Genomic DNA, 25395 nt, shown 5'->3' with positions numbered 1-25395 from the left:
TTGTGAGGGACACTGTTGGAATTTCATGGATAATTTTGGTATTACTCATCTATAAATAAGTGATACCCCCATTGGAACTTTAATTTGCCTAGCCAAAAAATACTATATTCGTATAATACAGGAAGATCCAAGAAATGGAAGTTGCCAAAGTTCTTCATATGAATGAAGGAATTGGAGAGGCTAGCTATGCCAAAAATTCTTTGCTTCAGGTATAATATAATCACACAATTTTTTATTTCCGCATAGAGAATCGTTAGCTTAACCGGTAAAGTTGCTGTTATATAATCAGGAGGTCACGGGTTCGAGTTGTAAAAGCAGCATCTTGCAGAAATGCAGGGTAAGACTGCGTACAATAGATCCTTGTGGTCCGGCCATTTCATGAAACCCGCGCATAGCGGGAGCTTAGTGCACTGGGTTGCCTTTTTATAGAGGTTATAAAGTCTCAATTATAATTAATTTACTTCATTTCAAAGCCACACAAATACTACTACTGGTTCAAATGACAAGTTTCAAAAGTTTTATAGCAACATAAATATTATGATATATTTATGATCACAAGTTCAAAAATGTTACTCTCTCTATTAATTTTCATGTCAAGTCTAACTACGACAAACAAATTGTAACCTTCTGATTTACATTGCATTTTTATACAGCAAAAGGTGATCCTAATGACAAAGTCAATAAGAGATGAAGCCATAGCTGCACTCTACCGCAGCCTTTCCCCAGAAACAATTTGTATTGCGGACTTAGGTTGCTCCTCTGGACCAAACACTTTTCTCGTAATTTCCGGACTCACTAAAACTATTTATGAAGAATGCAAAAGCAATGGCCAAAAACAGTCGCCGGAATTTCATGTTTTCTTGAATGATCTTCCCGGAAATGATTTCAATACCATTTTCCGGTCGTTGCCGGCGTTCTACGAAGATTTGAGGAAACAGATGGGAGATGGATTTGATCCTAATTGCTTTGTTACCGGAGTTGCTGGTTCATTTTATACTAGACTTTTTCCTTCTCAGAGTCTGCACTTTGTCCACTCCTCTTACAGTATCCACTGGATTTCTCAAGTACGTTTCATATACTCCCTCCGTTTCAATTTATGTGAAACTATTTGACTGGGCACGGAGTTTAAGAAAAAAATGAAGACTTTTAGAATTTGTGGTCCTAAACAAGTCCAAATGGGGCCCAGAGTATTTGTGTGGTTATAAAAGCTTCTCATTAAGGGTAGAGTTGTAACTTTAAGCTAAATTGTTACCAAATTTAGAAAGAGTTCATTCTTTTTGGAACGGGCCAAAAAGGAAATAGGTTCACATAAACTGGAACAGAGGGAGTATAATATAACATACTCCATTCGTTTCATATTAGTTGAAGTAGTTTGACTCGGCACAAAATTTAAGAAAAAAAAAAGAAGATTTTTGAAACTTGTGGTCTTAAAAGCTTATGGGGTAAAAAGTTTGTGTGACCATAACATTTGTGTGGCTATAAAAGCTTCTCATTAAGGGTAAATGAGTAAAATGAAAGAGTTTAAAGTTGAATTATTTCCAAATTTAGAAATGTATCATTTGTTTTGGAACAGACTAAAAAGGAAAGTACCTCATTTAATATGAAACGGAATAATATAATATTCGTATTTGAAGCATATGATTGCACTCTTTGACTTGGGAAACAAATACAGATGTGGTTTTAATAGGTCAAATATAAGATACAAATATTTCGGGTCTGTTGCATTTTACACCCTTAATGTTTGTCCCATTTTGTGATATGTACTATGTCTTATTTTCTTTTATAATTCTTTTTCATGAGAGCAAAATAGGAAATATAAATAATAAGAAAAAATGACATAAAATTAAAAGATAAGGCTTCGTCGCTTAGGAGTTAGGAGAGAACCAGCAAGTTTTGGAAGGTCTTGTATTTTTGCTTGAATTATTTTTGAAATTTTATAGCTTCTTTTAATTTGTACTTCCTATTTTGTCCTCATGGAGAAAATTTATAAAAAAGAGTGGTTTTATTATTTTGCAAGAAATTAAATAAAAAGATCGGGGTTCAAATCATTTTAAAAAATAGGACATGGTGAAAATCACAAAATATGACACTCATTACAACAACACCAACAACAACAACCCAGTATAATCTCACTAGTGGGGTCTTGGGAGGATAGTGTGTACGCATACCATACTCCTACTATGGCTAGAGAGGTAGTTTCCAAATAGAAACTCGGCATCCTTCCCACCAGGAATTCTCTACCTTGCTTTTGGGGAGACTCAAACTCACAACCTCTTGGTTGGAAGTGGGAGTTGCTTACTATCAGGGCAACCTCTCTTGACACTCATTAAAGGTGCAAAATGCAACAAATTTAACAACTGTACATATCTAGGGATGGCAAATGGGTAGGTCGGGTCGGATATGGACGGGTCAAAATGGGTAATGCAAAAAACAGATAAATTATCCTACCCGTCTCACATTTAAAAGGATAAAAGGGTTAACTGACGGATTATGACTAATCCATGGGAGAATTCTTAGTCTCCCAAATTTGAGAAATCTCCAATTTGAGACTTTACAAATGTAAAAGTTAAACTCATTGATTATCCATTTTCTAAGTGGATAATATGGTTTTCATCCATATTTGATCAATTTTTAAATAGTTTATTATCCAACACATTTTTTAATAAATAATATGGGTGAAAACTATTTTCTTTTAACTATTTTGCCACCACTAAATGTATCTAACCACTCTTCCCCTCCATGCAAGATTGTTTAGGAGCATGCATGAATTGACTCAGCGTTTGAACTGCAAAGATATTTCTGGCCTAATTTTTTTTCTGGCCTAATTAATCATGGTTAAGCATGTCATTCTTGTCAGCTGCTACCTTTCCAACCGCTTTAACAAATTTATGTTGAACGAAATTTTGTCTCTATAGTTATAAGGTAAGGGTAACGTCTGCATATACATTATTCTTTTAAGAATTTTCTTTTCTGATTACACTGAATTATTGTTGTAATTTCAATCTTTAATTTTGCTTTTTTAAATTATTATTTGAAATCATTTGTATATATAGGCGTCAGAAGAATATAGGACTTGTTGTTGTTGTTGTTGTTGTTGTTCTGCATGTTTAATTAAACGGCTTACGGGTCGAATATATATACAATAAGATCATATTTATTCTGAACAGCTAACATAAGATTTGAATTCATGACTTGTGATATATAGGTGCCTGATGGTATAGAGGATAACAAGGGAAGTATTTACGTGTCAAGAACAAGTCCAACAACTGTGGTTAAAGCATATTATGAGCAATATGAAAGAGATTTTGTAACTTTTCTTAAGTATCGTTCAAAGGAATTGGTGAAAGGAGGACGTATGATATTGACAATGCTAGGTAGGAACAATGAAGATCTCTACAGCAAAGGGTGTCACTACGTGTGGGAGCCTCTGGCCATGGCCCTCAAGGAGCTAGCTGCAATGGTAAAACCAAACAAATTTTAATATTATATACACATCGTAGACATATAAATACCAACTTTTTTTTTTTTTTGCATATATCTTGAAAAAAATAATTTGCATATTCCGTAATATCTTGATTATGTTATGATATTTCTGTAGTTATAAGAGCATGTCATTAGGGTCGTAACGGTTCAATGAGCTCCGTAGTTTTTGCCCAAAGGTAATATACATATTAAGAAATCCACTAAATACTTATATATATCTGATTGTGAACTCAGCTATCATATTACACATTAACTTGAGGTCGTTGTAGCCGTGTAGGTACCCATAGACTTAAATCGCAGATCCGCCTTTGCATGTCAATAATGGTACGAGAAGTTTAAGTTAAATCAGTTTTAAGTATTAAAAGTTTACTATTTGTGAAAATTCAGTATCACGTAAAATAGAGCAGAAGGAATATAACATTTGAATTTCAAATTGCCAATCCAATTTATTATGAACGATAATTTTTTTAATTGACCTAATAGCATAAAAACAATTGCATTATTAATGTATAGAAGTTAAACTCATAGTGTATTTTCATTATTAATATGCAGGGTTTAATAGAAGAAGAGAAAGTAAATTCATTCAACATTCCTATATACCATCTATCTCCCGCAGAAGTGAAGTATATAGTTGAAAAGGAGGGATCTTTCACTATTGATGTCTTGGAAACTTCGGAACTTCATATTGATGTTTCTGATGAAACTTGCAGTAATACAGGTCGGTCCGGCGTACAAAGCGATTCGCATTTGTGTAAGGACCGAGAAAAGGCCACACCCCGAGATTGCATCAATAGTGACAATATGGCAAATAGCTTGAGACCCTTGGCTGAGCCTTTGCTTGTCAGCCATTTTGGTACTGAATTGAATATGGATCAAGTGTTCAACAAGTGCAGAGAAATCTTTGTCAATTGCATGGCAAAAGAGAAAACTACATTCACAAATGTCATCATCTCCATGACCAAAAGAAACTAGGGCTATACTCCCCCTTTGTTATTTCGTGCTTTTAATTTAAGGAGATGGTGCCTTAATTTGGTTATTTTAAACATGAAGAATAAACCCAAACAACCATCCACCTAATCACTTAAATTAAAAATAGTTGGTGGATATATAATATATGTATAATTCATATGTTATAGGTGTATAATCATTGCATATTCTATATATTAAACAGTGAATCTGGCCGGCTATTTGTGTTGAATTAACTAAGAAGAAACCCAATACAAATAGTAGAATTGAAACTGCTATAAGCCTATAACTACTAAGGCAACGAATAAATCAAGGGAGGAGAAGAATAAGATTAGTATGATTTTTTTTTGAATTTCCGGCAAGAATTCCTTTGGGTTTGCGCGAATTGGTGGACTGATCACTACGTAGGGATGCTCCTAGTAAAAATTGCACGGGGCGCCCTATTTGGTCGCCCTCATTTAATATTTACCCATTTTTTAAAAAACTTTTAACTTGTACCCACTTTTTAAATAATTTCAGCCCCCTTTCTCCTCCTCCTTCTCCTCCTTTGTTTTCTTCTTCTTTCTTCTTCTGTTGTTGGTGCAAATTATTTTTTAGGTAAAATTTCTTTTAAACTGCTGGTGCATAGAAGTTAAAACTTTCTTTTGTACCTTTAAATGATTAAAAAAGAAATTATTTTCCATAGTTCCTTTTGTGAGTGGAAACTATCAAGATACCATTGTTAAGTGACGACGTCTTTGCATTTTAATCGTATTATGGAGCTCATTATTTGTTCTCGCAATCAGGGATGATTAATTTTTATTTATTTACTTCTTTTTTTGGGGTTGTTTTGATAAATATTATTAAGGTGAAAGTTGTTTCTTGTAAAGCTAAATTGAGTATGTTAGCACATAAAAATTCTTGAGCAAACTAGCAAGTTGTTTGATGGATGGATCCCCAGCTTATTTGAGCAGATCTTATTCTAAAGCTAGCTTCCAAATAACTTTAGCTCTGGAGCTGAAGTTTGACATTTACAAAACAAAAACTTCAGCTCTAGAGCTGAAGTTCGCCAGTTACAAAAATAAAAACTTCGCCAGTTACAAACAAAAAACTTTAGCTCTAGAGCTGAAGTTTGACAGTTAAAAAACAAAAACTTCATCTCTAGAGCTGAAGCTTACAAACAAAAAGCCAGTTACAAACAAAAACTTCAGCTCTAGAGCTGAAGTTTCGCCAGTTACAAACAAAAACTTCAGCTCTAGAGCTGAAGTTCGACAGTTACAAAACAAAAACTTCAGCTCTAGAGCTGAAGCTTACAAACAAAAAGCCAGTTACAAACAAAAACTTCAGCTCTAGAGCTGAAGTTTGACAGTTACAAAACAAAAACTTCAGCTCTAAAGCTGAAGTTCGCTAGTTACAAACAAAAACTTAAGCTTTAGAGCTGAAGTTCGCCAGTTATAAAAACAAAAACTTGCTACTTCAGGCCCGGGTACTAGAATGCTGAAGTTTTGCGTGATTGCATTTGCTACTTCAGCCCCGTATGCTGAAGTTATGCGAAAAAGCGGGTACGCTTGCAATTTATTTTTGCAAAGCGGACACAAGTTAAAACGTGGCACAAAAAGCGGGTATAGATGCAATTGCCCCGATGCTCCTATGGCTGTCAAATTTGGCCCAAGACCAAATGACCCGCCCAAGGTTGATTGGTTTTGACCCGTCCATTTGTTGAACTTATCCTATCTTGAACCAATCCATCTCACCCATTTAAAGTTGGGCTAATCTTTAGCCCAAATTGATCTATGAGTAACTTTGTCAGAATGTCTTACAAATAATTTTTTTGTGATATGTTAATATATGACCATAACCCAAAAAAAAAGTCTTATTTAGTAATTATATAATTTATAAGAAAATAACACATATTAATTAAAGCTTAATAAGAGTTGGGTGGGTTGAGTTATGACCCGAATTTTAGCCCATCTTGACCTAAACCATCTTAGCCCAAGTAATTTTTGGACGGATCTGTTGACCCCCTCAATTATTGACTTAACCTATATTGACCTGCCCAAAAGCAATCCGGCCCACCCATTTGATACCTCTAGATTCCCCTCAGCATGAGACGACAAATTCGAAATTGGTTAAGAATTTCTGCCACTATATATCCCAGCTCGGAGTCAACCAGATTCTATTGATCATATTCCCTTTGTAATAGTTGTACCTTGTCTTGGGATGTCTTTGGCTTTGTATCTATATCTATAATATCTATCTATCTATCTATATCTATCTATCTATCTATCTATCTATATTATTATAAAAGTATCAATAATAAAAGTATTAATACAATGTCGGTTTACAAAAATAACCTTATAACATTAAGCATAATAACTCATAATAAAAGGACATAACCGAAATTCTAGATATTAGCCTTATAACTCTATTAGTTTTAGAATATAATGCTACACATTAGGAATCCTGCATGACCTTTAGGAATCCTATTAGTATAATTATTTTGGGCATAGACATATAATATTACATCTTAGCATGTTTGCCTAATACCTTTAGGAACACGTTATGTTTACTTTTAACATAATTGGAGAAGAATGACTATTAAGAAAGAGAATCAGCTTATCATATTCTTTAAAATTTATTAAGAAAATTATGTAGGAAAAAATTATAATTAATACTTTGAGGTTAACACATAAAATTAGGACCCAAAAAAAAGTTGGAGTAAGATTAAGCTTCTTTATTACTGTATTTTATTCTCCTCTATTTTTGAGGTAAGCGTTAAAAGGGTAAACGAATCTAGAGATAATCTGCAGAATATCTAGACTTTAATTACTTTGCATACAGATATTGGCTTGATGGAAAAGGAGAAGGAAGCATTGGATGAGCTAAATAAGTGGTCGGACATATAGGAAAGAATTCTAAAGCAAAAAGCTAAGGCACGCTGGATAAATGTTGGGGATGGGAATAACAGATATTTTTTTGCTTGTACGAAGGCTAGGTCCAGTTCAAACAATATATCTATATTAAGGGGAGGTGATGGTGGAGTATTGCAGAAGCACGATGATATTAAGGATGAAATCCTTCAGTTCTACAAAGGACTCCTAGGATCTGCTGCTGACAGAGTGCCTTGTATTGACTTGAATATTATGCGACAGGAACCTAGTCTTACCATGCTGTCGCACCTCCGTTTTCCGCCCCCGCGAGGGTGCAGGGAGTTTTCTCCAATTAAAGGACAGTCGAAATGAGATTTGTTTATTTGTTTCAGAGTCGCCACCTGGGAATTTTATGGCGTCCCAAGTCACCGATTTTAATCCCGAATCGAGAAGAATATGACTCTGTTTATCATTCTGCGAACCAGAAATCCGGATAAGGAATTCTGTTAACCCGGGAGAAGGTGTTAGGCATTCCCGAATTCCGTGGTTCTAGCACGGTCGCTTAACCATTTTTATACTTGGCTTAATTATCTCGATTTACTAAATATATTTTTTATTGTTGCCTGATTTCGTTACCGCCTTAGATTGTTTATGATTATAGACCCTTCTTTGAAACGAATCACGCGCACGTATATTCGTATTATATATTTTTTATAAACGTAGAGAATCGTGTCACGCATACGTGTACACAATAAGATTGATAATATTTTTATATTTTTGTTATAAAAAAAATATGTTCGAAATAAAATTAAGAATATCATCACCCTTGTATTATTAAATAGTGAACTGCACATCTCGGGTTATATGAAATTATTTTAACATCCTCCGAGGAACCCCTTTTATTAAAAATTTGCTCGAAGTTGCGCGAACGCATAATCCGAATTGCCTTTAGAAGTATAATCAAGTCGCGCGAACGCATCCCTAATTATGCAAATATTCTTGATGGTAATATAAATTCTCTACAAATGTTTATTGCATCCATCTATTTTTAAATGTGAGAGTCATGGAGAATCAGGATGCCACCAAATTTCTTGAAAAAAGAATTCAAAATTTATTAGGCGTTGACCGCGAGTTATATTTTACACGTATGGGTTATGTCTCTCAAAGATTATTCAAATTTAAGAAATTAATGAGAAAGAATAAATAACGTGCGGCTACAATTACCATTTTATTAGTTAATATGGTATTAGTATAAAAAGTGAATTACACGCAAAATTAGGAAAGATTTAAACGGATAAACAAACTAATATCTTTTCGAAGAATTTGCATTATTCTATTTGTAGCAAATGCTATTTACACATTCTTAAAATGTTGCAATTTATAAATCCAATCTTCTTCTACACCACTTGTTTTTAATCCAAATGTATGATTATGTTAATTTGCTCACGATGATTGAATTTAGGATAAATATAATCAAACCAATTCTTATTCTCGGCCTATGCGAATATTTGCAAACACTAACTCTATATTTTGTAAAATTATTGACATTATTTTTATACTTTGTTTTTTTTTAGAATTGAGTTGATCGCACTCTCAAAATAACTATGGTCATTTGTTATTAAGAAAGAGAACTAATCTACCAATTGATTTAATAAGACGACATCACATATAACGCAAACATACATCATGAACTGTTCGCAATATTCCAACATTGTAATCGTAACGGATTATATCAATTCACCTTTCAACTATTGATTATACACATAACCATTATTGCGCCATATATGATCAAAATACAACTAACAATCATCTAGCTTTGAACAAAATCAAATATTGGACGAGATATGCCAGTAATGTAGTTTCTTGGTATTTCCATACTATCCTACGCTTAACCAACAGTATCACAAAATGTAATTAATGGCCAACTTTCTGCCATGTTCCCTATCTCAACAATTCAAACAGTAAATGTCATCACTAGTCCTTAAAACATATAAGATTATCGTGGAATTTACTACTCCATAATGTTAATTAGTTAACAGTTTATCATGTCAAGTATAATACTATATTAACCAACTAAAACAAAACTGAAACTTAAACTAATAAAATTTAAATGAGTAGAAGACATCCTTATAATTCCAAACTTCATTTACTTGCCATGTTGAAGCTTTTCATGACATGAGTTTACAGATATGTACCTGATATTGGAAGCAAAAGAAAATGAAGATGAGAATCAGCAGCAGTAATAACAGTACAGCCCAGCAACAACAGCCCAGCAACAGTAACAACCCAGGAAAAGAGTTTGCAAACCAGTAGAGCAGTAATCCCAAAAAAGTTTCAAGCTTTGAATCAAACAACAACAATTAATACTGATTTCAAACAATAAAGAAAGCAGAAGATTTTTTTTTTTAGTTTTTTTTATTTGAAAGCTTAAATATTTTTCGGAATTTTTCTTTCTCCTAAATGTTCAGCCCTTTTTTCTCTCTTTCCTATTCTCGTTTTTTTTCTGTTCTGTTCTCTCTCGTATCTTCAGATTCGTTCCTCTATCTGTGTGTGTTTGTTTTGTGTTCAAGACTTCCTATATATAATCCCAACCCTTTAATAAATTAAAATCAATCCCTTTCCCCTACCAAACCCATTATCTTCCCACTCATCCCCATTACATTAAATAAATATATCATCACCACCCCATTATATTTTGTCCCCCATGCTTCACTAAACAAATACAAGATTCCTCCCCACTAAATTTTGTCTTGTCCCCCCTTTATATTAAACAACTATATCACAACCCACCCCATTACATTTTGTCCCCCATGCTTCATATAAAAAATTACAAAATGTACAATTCCTAAACTACCCCTCCGACCTTATTGCAATTACTATTTTACCCCCAAACGTACTGCGATTTACCAAATTACCCCATCAGCTATAACAAATCAATTAATCAAACTCAACCAAAATATAGTCAATATGACCAATTTCTACATAAATTCAAACAACAAATCTCATGAACATGATTTCTTCAACATTTCAACAACAAATCTCATGAACATGATTGAACAACAAAGAACAACTAAAATTTGATTGAACAATATTTTAGCAACAAACAAACCTATTTTTGGATTCAACAACAACAACAAACAAGTATATTCAGATTTCTAAATTCAATAATATTGAACTTAAAATCAACTCTAACAACATTACAACAAACAATTCCTATATTAAACTTAAACAAGATTATGAGACAAATTCAAGAAATAATCATAAATGATAAACAAGAAATCAAACTATACAAATTTCGGATTCAAGATCAACCAAACAAAGTATGAACATGAATGAAAATATTCAATAACAATAACAAACAAACTTTGTTCAAACTTCGAATTAAACTTAAACAAAATAAATAAACATATTCAAATTACTAATCTTCAAATAATCAATTTAACTTCAACTTAAAACAAACATCATAACAAAAATGAACGATTCACACTAAAATAAACACTCGAGATTAAATTACTTGATGAAGAACTAACAAACTTCAAACATAACAAACATGAATCTGTCACCTTCATGAATTTAACAACAAATCCAAACAAATTGGGGGTGCAACACGGCTGTCATTTCTATGTAAAGCATTTACAAATTAACAACAGGTATAAAGAATGGAGAAACGGAACCTTTCGTTGAACGATCAACTCGAGTCGACGTACAAAAGACTCGACGGACCAAAGCTCGATGTTGAGGCGCCGTAATGGCAGCCATGGCTGCCTATATCGATGAGGCAGAAGCTGGACGAGGCAGCTGAAGCAGAAACGTGACCAGCAGCAACAATGGTGAAGCTGAAAACGCAGCGACGCAGCAGCACGACAGAGCAACGGTGGAGCTCGTTTTTGGGCTGGTTTCGAGCAGCTCTCATTGCTGCGTTTTGGAGAACGGAGCAGCTTGGTCGTTTGGACTTGAGGTTGAGAAGATGGAAGCAGAAGGGCCTCCATGGATGACGAAGGAACAGCAGTAGCAGCTGCAACGACCGGAAGAAAACGCAGCAACAGTGGTGGACGTGAGGCTACTCCAATGGTCGTTTGGTTTTGACAACGGGAAATGGGGGGAAAGCAGCCATGGCTGCTCGTGTTGGGCGTCGATGGGATGGTGGAGAATGTCGTGTGTGTGTGTGTGTGTGTGTTGAGGTGTGAGGAAGGGCAGCCATTGATGCTAGGGAGGGGAGCTTGAGGAAGAAGAAGAAGATAGGAGGAGGGGCGGATGACTTAGCCTTTTTTAAGGTTTTCTTCTCCTTTTTTTTGTTTTGTGTTGTTTGTAAGATAATACGGGTGTTGGGTAATGGACTGGGTTGACCCAGTTCGAAATGGACTGGGTCGTTTTGGAAGATTGGGTATTTTTTGGGCTTGTGGCTTGAATTTGAAGAAGAGGCCCAATTCCGATTTTTTGTATTTTTGTTTTCTTTTTTTCTTCTTTTATTTTTCTAAAACTAAATTATAAAAATACTTAAATTATTATTAAGAACTAAATTAAGTTATAAAAGCGCAAATTAACTCCCAATAACAATTAACGCACAATTAAGTAATAATTAAGCATAAAATTGTATATTTGGACATTAAATGCTAAAAATGCAAACGATGCCTATTTTTGTAATTTTTATTTTTTGTAAACCAAACTTAATTATTAACAATTATAGGATTAAATCCTACATGCAAAATGCGACATTTTTTGTATTTTTATTAATTTACCAAATAAACATGCATAGACAAATACAAATAATTATTCAAAAATATCACAAAATTACACACCAAAGAAAATTATTTTATTTTTTTGAATTTTTTGGGAGTAATTCTCATATAAGGCAAAAATCACGTGCTTACAACTGCCCCTCTTTGCCCGAAGACACGAAGGGTTTTCGTGCAAAGATAAAGCGAGCGATTTTTGCCCATCCGAGTACTCCGTGTGAAGTTTTTTTTTTTTTTAAAAAAGATTTGACCGAACCTTTGCTTCAAAGGTTTCCTACATATCCTGGGCTAAACAGGAATCAGGTCAATGTAGTTCAGGAAGTTTTGGTAGCTGGGACTACCGTGGGACTGCAATGTTACTGTTGTTGCATGCTATTACCACTGCTTTCCGATCTCCTTGTTACACCGTGCTTAAAAGAAAACAAGAAGCTAGGCTAGACTGCAATTTGTTCTTGTTGCCTTGCTTTCTTGTCTGCTTGCATTTTTTCCGGTGCTTTTCTTCTTTTTGACACATGCACTTGAGTTTGTGCTGTGACCTCTTGTTGCAACCTTCTGCTTCCCGGTGCTGGGGATTTTTATTGTTTCCTGCTGGGGATTCCTATTGTAACCCTCTGTTTTATTGTCCTCTGACTTGATCTTAAAATGTATGCCTCTGTTGTATGGGCGGGCTCCCAACTTCAATACTTGAAAATTAATGCTGAATGTATTCCTCTGTTATATGGGCGGGCTCCCAACTTCAACGCTTGAAATGAAAAGACTGAATGTATGCCTCTGTTCTATGGGCGGGCTCCCAACTTCAACGCTTGAAATGAAAAGACTGAAATGTATGTCTCTGTTCTATGGGCGGGCTCCCAACTTCAACTTTTGAAATGTAAAGACTGAAATGTATGCCTCTGTTATCTGGGTGGGCTCCCAACTTCAATGCTTGAAATGTAAAGACTGAAATGTATGCCTTTGTTATCTAGGCGGGCTCCCAACTTCAATGCTTGAAATATAAAGACTGAAATGTATGCCTCTGTTATCTGGGCGGGCTCCCAACTTCAACGCTTGAAATGTAAAGACTGAAATGTATGCCTCTGTTATCTGGGCGGGCTCTCAACTTCAATGCTTGAAATGTAAAGACTGAAATGTATGCCTCTGTTATCTGGGCGGGCTCCCAACTTCAACCAATAATTCGTCATTCTGTTCTTCAGGGGGGCTCCTGACTTCAACCAATAAATCGCCATTCTGTTCTTCAGGTGGGGCTCCTGACTTCAACCAATAAATCGCCATTCTGTTCTTCAGGGGGCTCCTGACTTTAACCAATAAATCGCCATTCTATTCTTCAGGGGGCTCCTGACTTCAACCAATCAATCGCCATTCTGTTCTTCAGGGGGGGCTCCTGACTTCAACAACTTTTCAAAAATGCCATTCCTTTCTTTGGCTGGCACGATTTTAACAACCTTTTTTTAAAAAAATGCCTTTCCTTTCTTCAGGCGGGCTCCTGATTTCAACCAATAAATCATCATTCTGTTCTTCAGGGGGGCTCCTGACTTCAACCAAAAAACGCCTTTCCTTTCTTCAGGCGGGCTCCTGACTTCAACTTTAAAAATAAAATGCCATTCCTTTCTTTAGGTTGGCGAGATTTCAACAACTTTTTTTTTTCAAATTCAAACTTCTTCTTTTTTTCAAATTATCCTAGGAGAAAATTCATCAGACTAGATTTTGATCCTAGGAGAAGATTCATCCGACTAAGATTTTATTATACTATCTTGGGAGAAAAATTTCATCGGACCAAGATTTTGACTCTAGGAGATAAATCGTCAAACTAGGTCCATTTTGTTGTGATCTTAGGAGAAAGATTCATCGGACTAAGATTTGGTATCTTAGGAGAAAATTTCATCGGACTAAGATTTCTGTCTTAGGAGAAAGATTCATCGGACTAAGATTTGGTATCTTAGGAGAAAATTTCATCGGACTAAGATTTGATATCTTATCTTGGGAGAAAAATTTCATCGGACCAAGATTGTGACTCTAGGAGATAAATCGTCAAACTAGGTCCATTTTGTTATGATCTTAGGAGAAAGATTCATCGGACTAAGATTTGTTATCTTAGGAGAAAATTTCATCGGACTAAGATTTCTATCTTAGGAGAAAGATTCATCGGACTAAGATTTGATATCTTAGGAGAAAAATTCATCGGACTAAGATTTGATATCTTATCTTGGGAGAAAAATTTCATCGGACCAAGATTGTATCGGGAAAGAAATTCATCAGATTAGGACTTTTATCCTAGGAGGAAAATGTAAAGATCAATGATTTGAGAAACTTACCTTCGTAATTTCTTCTTTTCTTTTCTCCTTCCTTCGCTCTGCTTTGTTCTTGCTTGCTGGGGATAATACCACTGTGGGAGTCTCCTTTCTTCCCCTCCTTCAAATTCAAATTTTTTTTTTCAGAATTTATTTTCTCTCAACACTGCTGGGGATAAAAGTGTTATCTTCTTGGGATAACGTTGTTGAGGATAACGCTGCTGGGGAATTTTATCCTTCCAAATCGATGCTTCATTCTTCTGGAAGCTGCTGGGGATGATAATGGCTCTTTGCTTTTCTGAGCACAAATGTCATCCCTTTGTTCTGTCTGCTGGGGATCAACTTCCTTCATTGGAAACTTATTATGTCGGGGGCAACACTGGTTCAAAGACCACTTCCCTTGAGACTGGTGTTATTTTTATTCTTCCTCGAATGGGTACCTGACTTCCAGAAAATTTTCCATATGAAATGAAAATTTTCTGCCCCAGTTTTACAGTCTCCCTTATGGAATGCATTTTCCGACACCAATGCCATTTCTTTTACCTGTTTCAAATTAAACAAAATTTGTTAGTTTAAAAAAAACGGTGGTTGGTTGTGATACTCCTACTGGGGATGGCTTTCCCTTTGTCCTTCCTTGCTCTGCGTTCCACAACTTGTTGGGGATGATATTATTTGCTAGGGATAATCCCTTTCCGCTGGGGATATCCCTCTTCTTTTGTGGAACAGCTCGGAAATTGGCTTTTCCCCGACTTTTTAGTCTCGCATGAATTTCCCAAATCATGCTCATTGCTCTCCTTGCTGTGTTCATAGGCCTTGGCCTTGAGGTTTATAACCTTTGGTTTTGCAAGGATATCCCTCTTGACACTCGTCAATCCTTCTGTCAATTCCCTTTTGCTGGGGATATCTTTCTTGACACTGGCCTCGCGCTTGTTCCTTGCTGACTATACCACTTGGATGTACTAGTCAGATCTCCTCTTGCATGATTGGAGAGTTGATGGCCTATTTTGAAGTCATTTCCCACTGGTACTGACCAAACAGACTCTACTGGGGAATTTTCTATGAAAGGAGAAAGATAAAAAGGAACAGAATAAAAGACAAAGGAAAAAGATGACTCTTTAACAAAAGAAACTATAAATAAAAAACCTATCACACGCAGACACCGACTCTAATGGTCATGACATGCATATGTGGCCTATCCTCTGCTGTCAATCATCTTTCAAGATCTTCAATTGGCAATTCCCCATCTGATTCTTAATCTTATTCGACTTGTAGTGCCCGAAGGGTTTTCACTATCAAGCCTCTCTCATTTTGGGTTTTTCTCTCAGCTTTCATCGCCTTATGGTGTCCGTGAAGATTTTCACCGATAAGACTCTCTCATTTATATCACTTTCCAGCTGGGGATTTGGAGTGTTGCCGGTATGACTCTCTCTGCTGGAGATTAGAGTCCTTTCTGCTGTGGAACAGAATGTTATGTTCGCCGGTAAGACTCTCATTTGTCTGACTTGGCATCTTTTGCAGACTGGTCAGAAGGTCTTTCTTTGGACCGTAATGTGGGTTTTTTGGATAGGCTTAGAAAGAAAGGGTATTAAAGGCACAAAAACAAATCAAATTTGGGGTTCAAAATTACAACCTTCGAAATCATATTTGTTTACAACAAGCGCAACCTTTGCCCCAGTTTCTTGCTTGGGGATTATTTATTATTATATATATTTTTTAAATTTTTTGTTACACTATGCACACCATGCACACTATGCACCCTATGACCGAGCCGTGAGGCGCCTACGTATCCTCTTTGAGGAATCAGGTCAAACGTAGTTCCCAATTCCTCTGTTGTCTTCTGACTTTCTTTTGTTTTTTTGTTATCATTTTTCTCTCATTTTTCGTTTTTTTTTTTGTTTTGTTTATTTTTTCCTTTACCTTCCAGGCTCGTATTTCCTAGTCGTTGCTATTGATTCCAAACGAGGGGTATGAAAGAAAATAAATAAGGCTCAAAAGGGATAATGAAGGATAAAGTGTTTAGGTAGCAGAACAAAAATGTCTTCGTCATTCCAGTCTTCAAAACATGCCAAGTGCAAACAACACGATTGAACATAGATTTATAGTCTCTTCCGATGGTGCTGGACTTGACAATTATGTTAAACACTTGCTTTTTCATTTGTCATTTCTAAAGCACTGCTGGGCGACACTCTCACTCTCATTCTCATGAACGACCCTCATGCCAATTTGGCGAACCCTGCATTTAACGGTTTTCTTTATGTTTAACTTGCCCCAGTTCCACATGACTCGGGCTTCAAATAATCTCAAACCATTCTTATTTCCTTTCAATGCTTTAATCACCTTCCGAGGGTTTTATGATTAACTTTTAAGATTAGGCCCAATATGTGCGCATGTCATGTCACGAGAATCGGCGCTGAACAAAAAATGATAAAAGGGACTAAACAAAAGATGACTGGAAACAATAAAAGACCGACTTTTGTATTAGACTACCGGCGAAATGGTTTGAATAATAAAACAAACAAAACAACCAGAATAAAATCCTAACACAGCCTCGACAAAACTTAAACAAACTGATATGACAAACTGGAAAGATCAGAAGGTTTGACACAAGACAATATTCGGATTACAATCCTAAGAATAATCCGGACAACAGAAATGACAACAAAATAAGCCACCACAAGCTTCTCTCTTGCTAACCAAGGAACGGAGCGTCCTCCCACTTTATCAAAATTGGCATCTTAGCCACTGAGCATTCGCATCAATACTGCCAAGACCATTATCAGCTTTAATATCATCAACCTCCGTCAACAAGTCCCCAATAGGATTCGAGTGCTTCTGTTATCAGGCCCGATTCCCGCAGAGTGTGTATCATGAGGTGCAAGTAAAGGATTCTGCGCGATATTCTGGGTGTCATTGTCAGGATTACCACAAACCAACCACCTTCTTTCTTTGTGATTCGAAACAACAGGTTAAAATGGACTCAGTCGGTCCCCATTATTAACAACATTTTTTTTCATTTTTTTTCTTTTTCTTTTTCTTTTTTTCGATTTTTTTTTCATTTTTTCTTTTCTTTTTTTTCGATTTTTTTTTCATTTTTTTTTCATTTTTTGTTGTGGTCGAATCTTATGGAGATTGCCTACGTATCATGACCCCGCATGAATCAGACCTTGCGTAGTTCGGACCAATAAAAGATAAACAATACTAATCATTTTTTCGATTTTCATATTAAAATAAATTGGGTTTCAAAGGTTTGAAGATGACCTACAAACTCGAAAATCAAACAACCCACATATTCTAATTAAAGATTTATAACCTTGAAACAAAAAGGCCAGCTTCCTTTCCCCGTTTTGACAAATGCAACCAAACTGCTATTTTTGCATATGTGGCCCCTTCCAAATCTCACATGAATTTTGAGGCCGAGGAGGATTATTTTGACACTTTACAAACTTGTCCGTTCTTTTACGAAAATAGCCTTTCGACAACTGAAAGATACTCTAAGGCTATTTCGGTAAGAACGGTTTAAGACGCGGCCGAAGCTGGCTCGGCTTATTTTTGACTAAAACGGTATTCACCTGACGGTTGACTCTTTGTTTTTTTTTTCAAATTACAATAAAAACCGGGTGTTGCAAACACGGCCCTTCAGCGCCTCGGGGACGAAGATTTTTACGGCTGTGTGGGTCAACTGGACCAAAATCTTAAACATGACCCAAAAGGTGGTTGTTTATGCAAAGTCAGCCTTCTGGCGTCTCATTCGGGAACATTCGGCTATTTTTGACAAAACAGCATCACCCGACTTATTTATGACTCTTTTTTATCATTTTTTTTTTCAAAATAGAAAACTCAATATTGCAAACACGGCCTTTCAACGTCTCGGGGACGAAGATTTTTAAGGCTGTGTGGGTCAACTGGACCAAATCTTAAAAAATGACCCAAAGGTGGCTGTTTATGCAAAGTCAGCCTTCCGGCGTCCCTTTCGGGAACATTCGGCTATGTCTTGATAAAACAGCGTCACCCGACTTCTTTATGACTAAATTAAAATTTGACATATTTTTTTCGGCTAATTTTAGCAAAAGGAGAGGTTAGACACCACCCGACTTATTTATGACAAAATTAAAATTTTGACACGTTTTTATTTATTTATTGGTTTTTGGCTATTTTAGCAAAAAGGTGGGGTTGGACCCGATGAGGGTTGCCTACGTATCTCACATCCGGTGAGAATCAAACCCGCGTAGTTCGGGCCAATTAACCGAACTATTTTAAAACATGATTTTTTTTCTTTTTCAACAACAAATAACAAAACCACTCTCAAAGCACGACTCTTTTCATTTTCATTTTGGCATTTTCAGAAACGAATAAAAAAAATTATTTTAAAAGTAAGACTCTTTTTCATTGTCATTTTCAGGGGAAGACAAACTATTTTCCTTTTTTATATTTTTTTTATTTTTTTTGTTTTTTTAAAAAAAAATAAGACAAAACAACGACTTTTTTTTCCCTTTGCTTTTAGTAAAACAAACTAATAAGACATTTTTTTTTCATTTTCTCAAATTTTCTGCAAGAGTTTTGACGGTATTCGGGCATTGGGGTTTTTTTTTCAAAATAAACAATCAATTCCCTAACCGCTTATTTTTTTTTCCATTTCAAAATATTATTCTTGATATTCAAAAGTCAGTCAACACACAAGTCCGAATCAAATAAATGCGCAAGTAGGATCAAGTAAGATGCATCAGGATGGTCATTTTCATTTTTGGTACACCCGTCCTAGACAGACCCAACCCCTGTGTTGAGCCTCCAAAGTCAAATGCACGTGATGCAAACAAACGTTCCTACTAGGGATCCGACATGAAGCTGAGTCATTCTAAGTGAAAAACCTGAGGCATATTGTTCTAGCCCTGGCTTACCCAAGTGGACAGCTTGAGCCGAAGTGGGGGCAACATACCGGGAGCACGAAAGTCTACCCGGCCTAGTTACTTGTCCCAACTTCGTTTTATTTGGTATGACTTCTAACATAAAGGTGGGCCACGCGCACGTGTACACCAAAAATTCGGAAGATTCAGAAAGAAGAAGGGTTTCGTAGCAGTTTTATATACACAATTCAGATAACATTAAAGCGGTAAAAGCATCATTTAGCACATTAGGCATATATCATGTAAAAATCAGATAAAAAATAAAACCAACTATAACAGTTATTTTAAGCTCAAATTCTTGAACCCTGAACCAGTGATTCTGGAACTCTTATCCCCAGCAGAGTTGCCAGAGCTGTCGCACCTCCTTTTTCCGCCCCCGCGAGGGTGCAGGGAGTTTTCTCCAATTAAAGGACAGTCGAAACGGGATTTGTTTATTTGTTTCAGAGTCGCCACCTGGGAATTTTATGGCGTCCCAAGTCACCGGTTTTAATCCCGAATCGAGGAGAATATGACTCTGTTTGTCATTCTGCGAACCAGAAATCCGGATAAGGAATTCTGTTAACCCGGGAGAAGGTGTTAGGCATTCCCGAATTCCGTGGTTCTAGCACGGTCGCTTAACCATTTTTATACTTGGCTTAATTATCTCGATTTACTAAATATATTTTTTATTGTTGCCTGATTTCGTTACCGCCTTAGATTGTTTATGATTATAGACCCTTCTTTGAAACGAATCACGCGCACGTATATTCGTATTATATATTTTTTATAAACGTAGAGAATCGTGTCACGCATACGTGTACACAATAAGATTGATAATATTTTTATATTTTTGTTATAAAAAAAATATGTTCGAAATAAAATTAAGAATATCATCACCCTTGTATTATTAAATAGTGAACTGCACATCTCGGGTTATATGAAATTATTTTAACATCCTCCGAGGAACCCCTTTTATTAAAAATTTGCTCGAAGTTGCGCGAACGCATAATCCGAATTGCCTTTAGAAGTATAATCAAGTCGCGCGAACGCATCCCTAATTATGCAAATATTCTTGATGGTAATATAAATTCTCTACAAATGTTTATTGCATCCATCTATTTTTAAATGTGAGAGTCATGGAGAATCACCGATTGGGATGCCACCAAATTTCTTGAAAAAAGAATTCAAAATTTATTAGGCGTTGACCGCGAGTTATATTTTACACGTATGAGTTATGTCTCTCAAAGATTATTCAAATTTAAGAAATTAATGATAAAGAATAAATAACGTGTGGCTACACTTACCATTTTATTAGTTAATATGGTATTAGTATAAAAAGTGAATTACACGCAAAATTCGGAAAGATTTAAACGGATAAACAAACTAATATTTTATCGAAGAATTTGCATTATTCTATTTGTAGCAAATGCTATTTACACATTCTTAAAATGTTGCAATTTATAAATCCAATCTTCTTCTACACCTCTTGTTTTTAATCCAAATGTATGATTATTTGGTTAATTTGCTCACGATGATTGAATTTTAGGATAAATATAATCAAACCAATTCTTATTCTCGGCCTATGCGAATATTTGCAAACACTAACTCTATATTTTGTAAAATTATTGACATTATTTTTATACTTTGTTTTTTTTTTTTTTAGAATTGAGTTGATCACACTCTCAAAATAACTATGGCCATTTGTTATTAAGAAAGAGAACTAATCTACCAATTGATTTAATAAGACGACATCACATATAACGCAAACATACATCATGAACTGTTCGCAATATTCCAACATTGTAATCATAACGGATTATATCAATTCACCTTTCAACTATTGATTATACACATAACCATTATTGCGCCATATATGATCAAAATACAACTAACAATCATCTAGCTTTGAACAAAATCAAATATTGGACGAGATATGCCAGTAATGTAGTTTCTTGGTATTTCCATACTATCCTACGCTTAACCAACAGTATCACAAAATGTAATTAATGGCCAACTTTCTGCCATGTTCCCTATCTCAACAATTCAAACAGTAAATGTCATCACTAGTCCTTAAAACATATAAGATTATCGTGGAATTTACTACTCCAGAATGTTAATTAGTTAACAGTTTATCATGTCAAGTATAATACTATATTAACCAACTAAAACAAAACTGAAACTTAAACTAATAAAATTTAAATGAGTAGAAGACATCCTTATAATTCCAAACTTCATTTACTTGCCATGTTGAAGCTTTTCATAACATGAGTTTACAGATATGTACCTGATATTGGAAGCAAAAGAAAATGAAGATGAGAATCAGCAGCAGTAATAACAGTACAGCCCAGCAACAACAGCCCAGCAACAGTAACAACCCAGGAAAAGAGTTTGCAAACCAGTAGAGCAGTAATCCCAAAAAAGTTTCAAGCTTTGAATCAAACAACAACAATTAATACTGATTTCAAACAATAAAGAAAGCAGAAGATTTTTTTTTTTAGTTTTTTTTATTTGAAAGCTTAAATATTTTTCGGAATTTTTCTTTCTCCTAAATGTTCAGCCCTTTTTTCTCTCTTTCCTATTCTCGTTTTTTTTTTCTGTTCTGTTCTCTCTCGTATCTTCAGATTCGTTCCTCTATCTGTGTGTGCTTGTTCTGTGTTCAAGACTTCCTATATATAATTCCAACCCTTTAATCAATTAAAATCAATCCTTTTCCCCTACCAAACCCATTATCTTCCCACTCATCCCCATTACATTAAATAAATATATCATCACCACCCCATTATATTTTGTCCCCCATGCTTCACTAAACAAATACAAGATTTCTCCCCACTAAATTTTGTCTTGTCCCCCCTTTATATTAAACAACTATATCACAACCCACCCCATTGCATTTTTTCCCCCATGCTTCATATAAGAAATTACAAAATGTACAATTCCTAAACTACCCCTCCGACCTTATTGCAATTACTATTTTACCCCCAAACATACTGGGATTTACCAAATTACCCCATCAGCTATAACAAATCAATTAATCAAACTCAACCAAAATATAGTCAATATGACCAATTTCTACATAAATTCAAACAACAAATCTCATGAATATGATTTCTTCAACATTTCAACAACAAATCTCATGAACATGATTGAACAACAAAGAACAACTAAAATTTGATTGAACAATATTTTAGCAACAAACAAACCTATTTTAGGATTCAATAACAACAACAACAAACAAGTATATTCAGATTTCTAAATTCAATAATATGGAACTTAAAATCAACTCTAACAGCATTACAACAAACAATTCCTATATTAAACTTAAACAAGATTATGAGACAAATTCAAGAAATAATCATAAATGATAAACAAGAAATCAAACTATACAAATTTCGGATTCAAGATCAACCAAACAAAGTATGAACATGAATGAAAATATTCAATAACAATAACAAACAAACTTTGTTCAAACTTCGAATTAAACTTAAACAAAATAAATAAACATATTCAAATCACTAATCTTCAAATAATTAATTTAACTTCAACTTAAAACAAACATCATAACAAAAATGAACGATTCACACTAAAATAAACACTCGAGATTAAATTACTTGATGAAGAACTAACAAACTTCAAACATAACAAACATGAATCTGTCACCTTCATGAATTTATCAACAAATCCAAACAAATCGGGGGTGCAACAAGGCTGTCATTTCTATGTAAAGAATTTACAAATTAACAACAGGTATTAAGAATGGAGAAACGGAACCTTTTGTTGAACGACCAACTCGAGTCGACGTACAAAAGACTCGATGGACCAAAGCTCGATGTTGAGGCGCCGTAATGGCAGCCATGGATGCCTATATCGATGAGGCAGAAGCTGGACGAGGCAGCTGAAGCAGAAACGTGACCAGCAGCAACATTGGTGAAGCTGAAAACGCAGCGACGCAGCAGCACGACAGAGCAACGGTGGAGCTCGTTTTTGGGCTGGTTTCGAGCAGCTCTCATTGCTGCGTTTTGGAGAACAGAGCAGCTTGGTCGTTTGGACTTGAGGTTGAGAAGATGGAAGCAGAAGGTCCTCCATGGATGACGAAGGAACAGCAGTAGCAGCTGCAACGACCGGAAGAAAACGCAGCAACAGTGGTGGACGTGAGGCTACTCCAATGGTCGTTTGGTTTTGACAACGGGAAATGGGGGGAAAGCAGCCATGGCTGCTCGTGTTGGGGGTCGATGGGACGATGGAGAATGTCGTGTGTGTGTGTGTGTGTGTTGAGGCGTGAGGAAATGCAGCCATTGATGCTAGGGAGGGGAGCTTGAGGAAGAAGAAGAAGATAGGAGGGGGGCGGATGACTTAGCCTTTTTTAGGGTTTTCTTCTCCTTTTTTTTTTGTTTTGTGTTGTTTGTAAGATAATAGGGGTGTTGGGTTATGGACTGGGTCGACCCAGTTCGAAATGTACTGGGTCATTTTGGAAGATTGGGTATTTTTTGGGCTTGTGGCTTGAATTTGAAGAAGAGGCCCAATTCCGATTTTTGTATTGTTGTTTTCTTTTTTTCTTCTTTTATTTTTCTAAAACTAAATTATAAAAATATTTAAATTATTATTAAGAACTAAATTAAGTTATAAAAGCGCAAATTAGCTCCCAATAATAATTAACGCACAATTAAGTAATAATTAAGCATAAAATTGTATATTTGGATATTAAATGCTAAAAATGCAAACGATGCCTATTTTTGTAATTTTTATTTTTTGTAAACCAAACTTAATTACTAACAATTATAGGATTAAATCTTACATGCAAAATGCGACATTTTTTGTATTTTTATTAATTTACCAAATAAACATGCACAGACAAATACAAATAATTATTCAAAAATATCACAAAATATCACAAAATTGCACACCAAAGAAAATTATTTTATTTTTTTGAATTTTTTGGGAGTAATTCTCATATAGGGCAAAAATCACGTGCTTACACATGCAACAACAAAGGGATATGTGTTCGGAGATAACTCAAGAGGAAATCAAAGATGCTCTCTTTGATATTGATGATAACAAGGCCCATGAATTGATGGGTTTAATGCTCTATTTTTTTAAAAAGCTATTTTATTTGGGGTTCAAGCATACTAATCACAGCTATTTTTTCTGCCTCAGAATGTGATTAAACTGATTGAGGCTACATGTAGAAGTTACTTGTGGACAGGTGAAGCCACTATCTCTAGAAGAGCCCTAGTAGCATGAGAGAAAATTTGTTTACCTAAAGGAGCAAGAGGATCGTGTATGTATGTTATGTAACTCCTGCCCAGAAACCTCTTCACATATCTTTTTTGAATGTCCTTACTCAAGATTAATCTAGCAGGATGTGCTAAGTTGGATGAAGTGGCAATGAACCATCTTGAACTAGGAATTGGAGTGGTGATGGGTTTCTAAGATAGCTAAAAGAATAACTGCACCAGGTGTTCTGCTAAAGGCATGTTTTGCTGCTGTTATATATGAAATATGGATTGAGAGGAATAACCGGGTGTATCAGCACAAGGCCAAAAGCAGGGATGCAATACTACATGACCTGAAGACTTATCTGTGTATAAGAGTTAGAGGCAACAGGAAATTATTTGAGTTTATTTGTTCATTATAGGTATTTTTGATGTCCACTATAGGTATTTGGATGTTTTTAAGGCTTCTAGTTGCATAGAATACAGTTGTTTTGAGAGGGGCGTGAACTAGTTTGTTTTGCCCTCGTTTTGTACAGCTACTCGTAATTAATAAAATTTCTTTAATTGCCAATTTTTTTTTATGTAAGCGTTCACATAAAACATCGATGACACTCTAATCACAAAAGAATGTGTAATTGCAAAGAGAAGTACATATAATGGTGAAAGAAGTAGAAAATTGTTCAAATCCATATAGAAAAAAAGAGAGCATATATTTAATTTAAAAGTGCAAATATAATATTAATAGATCAAAATAGCCCTAAAATATTAAATGGAAGAACTCATAAGGAAATGACATAACTGCAATAACCTATTTTTTTAACTAATTTGAGAATGTATTATATTGTCCAAATTCGTTTAGAAATAGGAGAGCCTATATTATTATAAAAGAAAAAAAATACAATATTAATAAACCAAATAGCCCTAAAATATTAAATGGAAGAACTTATAGGGAAAGGACATAACTGTAATAACCTATTTTTTGG

The 25395-nt window shown here is 35.2% G+C and overlaps 1 protein-coding gene and 1 long non-coding RNA gene across 2 annotated transcripts; one reads left to right on the top strand and one right to left on the bottom strand.

Moving 5' to 3' along the window:
* The first annotated feature begins 92 nt into the window (after positions 1-92).
* Positions 93-4616, top strand: LOC107825009 (S-adenosyl-L-methionine:benzoic acid/salicylic acid carboxyl methyltransferase 3-like). Its single transcript, XM_075225767.1, has 4 exons — positions 93-209; positions 654-1064; positions 3206-3460; positions 4036-4616. The coding sequence occupies exons 1-4, from the start codon at positions 135-137 to the stop codon at positions 4453-4455; spliced, it is 1161 nt and encodes a 386-aa protein (XP_075081868.1). The 5' UTR covers positions 93-134; the 3' UTR covers positions 4456-4616.
* A 16586-nt stretch (positions 4617-21202) lies between these two features.
* Positions 21203-23721, bottom strand: LOC142166600 (uncharacterized). The gene is made up of 2 exons (XR_012697005.1): positions 22971-23721; positions 21203-21486 (listed from the first exon to the last, which is right to left on the bottom strand). It is a non-coding gene; the product is annotated as an uncharacterized LOC142166600 (long non-coding RNA).
* Positions 23722-25395: the final 1674 nt, after the last annotated feature.

This window comes from Nicotiana tabacum, chromosome 11, assembly GCF_000715075.1.
Source record: "Nicotiana tabacum cultivar K326 chromosome 11, ASM71507v2, whole genome shotgun sequence".
NCBI classification, from domain to species: Eukaryota; Viridiplantae; Streptophyta; class Magnoliopsida; order Solanales; family Solanaceae; genus Nicotiana; species Nicotiana tabacum.
The sequence above is the reverse complement of the archived record's forward strand: the minus strand, read 5'-3'. Positions and strand labels throughout refer to the sequence as shown.